This window comes from Eupeodes corollae, chromosome 3 (assembly GCF_945859685.1).
Source record: "Eupeodes corollae chromosome 3, idEupCoro1.1, whole genome shotgun sequence".
Classification (NCBI taxonomy): Eukaryota; Metazoa; Arthropoda; class Insecta; order Diptera; family Syrphidae; genus Eupeodes; species Eupeodes corollae.
Genome location: NC_079149.1, coordinates 86,400,455 through 86,403,117, shown reverse-complemented (window position 1 = coordinate 86,403,117; position 2,663 = coordinate 86,400,455). Strand labels below are relative to the sequence as shown.

At 35.7% G+C, this 2,663-nt stretch overlaps 1 protein-coding gene across 1 annotated transcript; it reads left to right on the top strand.

Annotated features, from left to right (window-relative positions):
- Positions 1-900: 900 nt before the first annotated feature.
- LOC129950665 (uncharacterized) lies at positions 901-2,241 on the top strand. Its single transcript, XM_056062590.1, has one exon. It carries the CDS (start codon positions 901-903, stop codon positions 2,239-2,241), a length of 1,341 nt encoding a protein of 446 aa, XP_055918565.1.
- Positions 2,242-2,663: the final 422 nt, after the last annotated feature.

The following is a 2,663-nucleotide window of genomic DNA, read 5'->3' as shown; positions in this document are numbered from 1 at the left end:
TTAATTAATTAGTAATTTTTCATAAAAACAGACGGAACAGCAGTGTTTTTTTGTTTGTCCTTATAATTATTTCGCATAGTGTACTGTATGGTAACAATACTGTATGGTTAATATTCTGTATTTTAAAAACTGTAAATTATCACTGTATTGGATCACAAAACGCTGTATTGTCAAAATACTGTATTTCATACATATGCAAATAATTTATAATTTTAGCAATTATTTCAAAGTTCACTATTACACATACAAACACGCAAAAATGGTTAATTTTGTAATTTCTTCCCTGTTTTTTGTTCAGTGTTGCTATACTTTCTTTTTTTGTTGGGGATTTCTTTGACTGACTCGCACCCACTACATCTCAAGCTGTTAGTTCGCCGCAACGCGCCGGTCGTGCTATCAATTAAAAAAAAAACTTGTTTTAGGCCCAAAAAATTAAATACAAAAAAAGTAGGGTTAAGTCCGAAAAAGAAAATATTTTTTTCTATGACTTAATATTTAAAACATGTTCAATTGAGACCCCTACCTACTTGACTGGGCAACTATCCTGCTAGAAGATTCGTTAACAGAGGGGCACCTCAGATGTTCTATCCCCTCTACACGGGAACCTGGACCAAATGGAAAAACGATAGTAAATGCTTTTATAAGTCAATTTCTATATGTCATATGTCATATAAGAAACAGCATTTACTAGCTTCGAATGGATTTTTCCAGTAAATAATTAAACCGTCTAGCTTTCATAGCGATCACTTGTGTTGACAATTTTCTCTATACAGTAGTGGTTATCTCTGTTAGTCTCTCTATCGCAAATATCTTTCTCTTTCCCTCCTTTTGAATTATTATTTTTCTACAAACCGCGTGTTAAGTTTTTTGGCGCGTGAAACTTTGTCCCCATTTATCAAAATGTCGGGCCCGGGGCCTGGAAGAAAAAAAGGGAATCAATTCGAATTGCTAGCGGAGCACCGAGATTCATTCCTTTTCGAACCCAGTGCTGCAAAGAAAATGAAAAGTTCTTCGACCTCTAACTTCCCCTTACTCCCTAATGTGTCCAACCTAAAGAACCCCAGATTTATCTTAATTTCTCCTAAGGATGAAAAAAAACAACCCCTTTCAGAAATAAGTGTGTTCATTCTCAACAAAGCTATTGATGGTGTTAGCAAGGAATATGAAAACATCTCTCTACTCAGAGATGGAAATATATTAATCCTAACAAAATCACAGTCAATTGCAGACAAATTCCTTAAAATATCAAATCTTGGCCAAGTCCCTGTTACGGTTACACTTCATTCCAGTCTCAATTCATCGAAAGGCATTGTGTATGCACCTTGCCTAATCAACATAAAAGAAGAAGAAATTGTGAATGAACTGAAACAGCAAGGTGTAACAGATGTGTATAAATTCCAAAAGAAAACCGATAACGGAATGCGTCCTTCGGGGCTAATGCTGTTCACTTTTGATCGATATAACTACCCTCCCACAATCGATATTGCTTGGTATAAAACTAAAGTGCAAGAGTACATCCCAAATCCGATGAGATGCAAAAATTGCCAGATTTTGGGACATACAGCAAAAAGGTGCACAAATAAAAAAATATGCGAAATTTGCAGTCTCTTAGCTCATGAAAACCTAGAATGCACACAAATCAAGTGTGCCAATTGCAGCAATGACCACGCATCTTCATCCAAAACCTGTCCTAAATACCTTCAAAGTAAAGAGATCCTAACAATAAAAACTAGAAATAAGTGCAGCATGGGAGAAGCCAAGCGCATTTATGGACAGCAAAACTTAATTCAATCAAATTTAAATTCCCAAACCTATGCATCCAGAGCTAGAGAAGCTCAAAATATCCAGGAGAAAAATATCCCTAGCAAAAATCTATCCAACTCAACAAAAAACAAAAACATGGAAAAAGATATTCAAATAACATCCACATCAACAAACAATAGCAAAACAACCCCCATTACAACCAACTCAATCACAAAACCTAAAATAACTTCCGAATCTCAACCCAACTCAGAAAATGCCACAAAGGCAACAACAGACTCTATCATTCCAAAAATTCCACATCGTCCACTTCCTCCTAGACCAGACACTCACAACAAAAACCCACAACATACTTCACACAACCAATCATCTCAACTTTCAACAACCACATATAATTCCCCGATATCAAAAATTACAAATACCGAAATAGAAAACAAAACATACTTCATGTCCACATCTGATAATGATGACAATGAATAAAAACACAAGTAACATTCCTTACACAAGGTCGTGGGTGCCCCTGGAGGGAGAGGGAACGAGGAATTCAGGTGCAGAGCCTCCTTGTCCTCGCTCCAGCCAGAGAAATTCACGGCCGACAACATTTGATCAACAACAAACCTCATCATCAACAAACCAATATCAAATTCATAATAACTCCACAGTAAACAGTAGCAAAAAAATTAATATAAAAATTCTCCAATGGAACATCCAAGGTTACTTCAACAATCTCCCAAGCTTGGATATCCTTGTAAAAAAATACAATCCTGAAATAATCGCTCTACAAGAAACTAAAATTCCCACAGACAAAGCACCCGCAAAATACAAAAATTATACAGCTTATTTTAATAATAAACTCCACGATAGAAACAAAGATGGTACTGCCATTCTAATTAAATCTAATA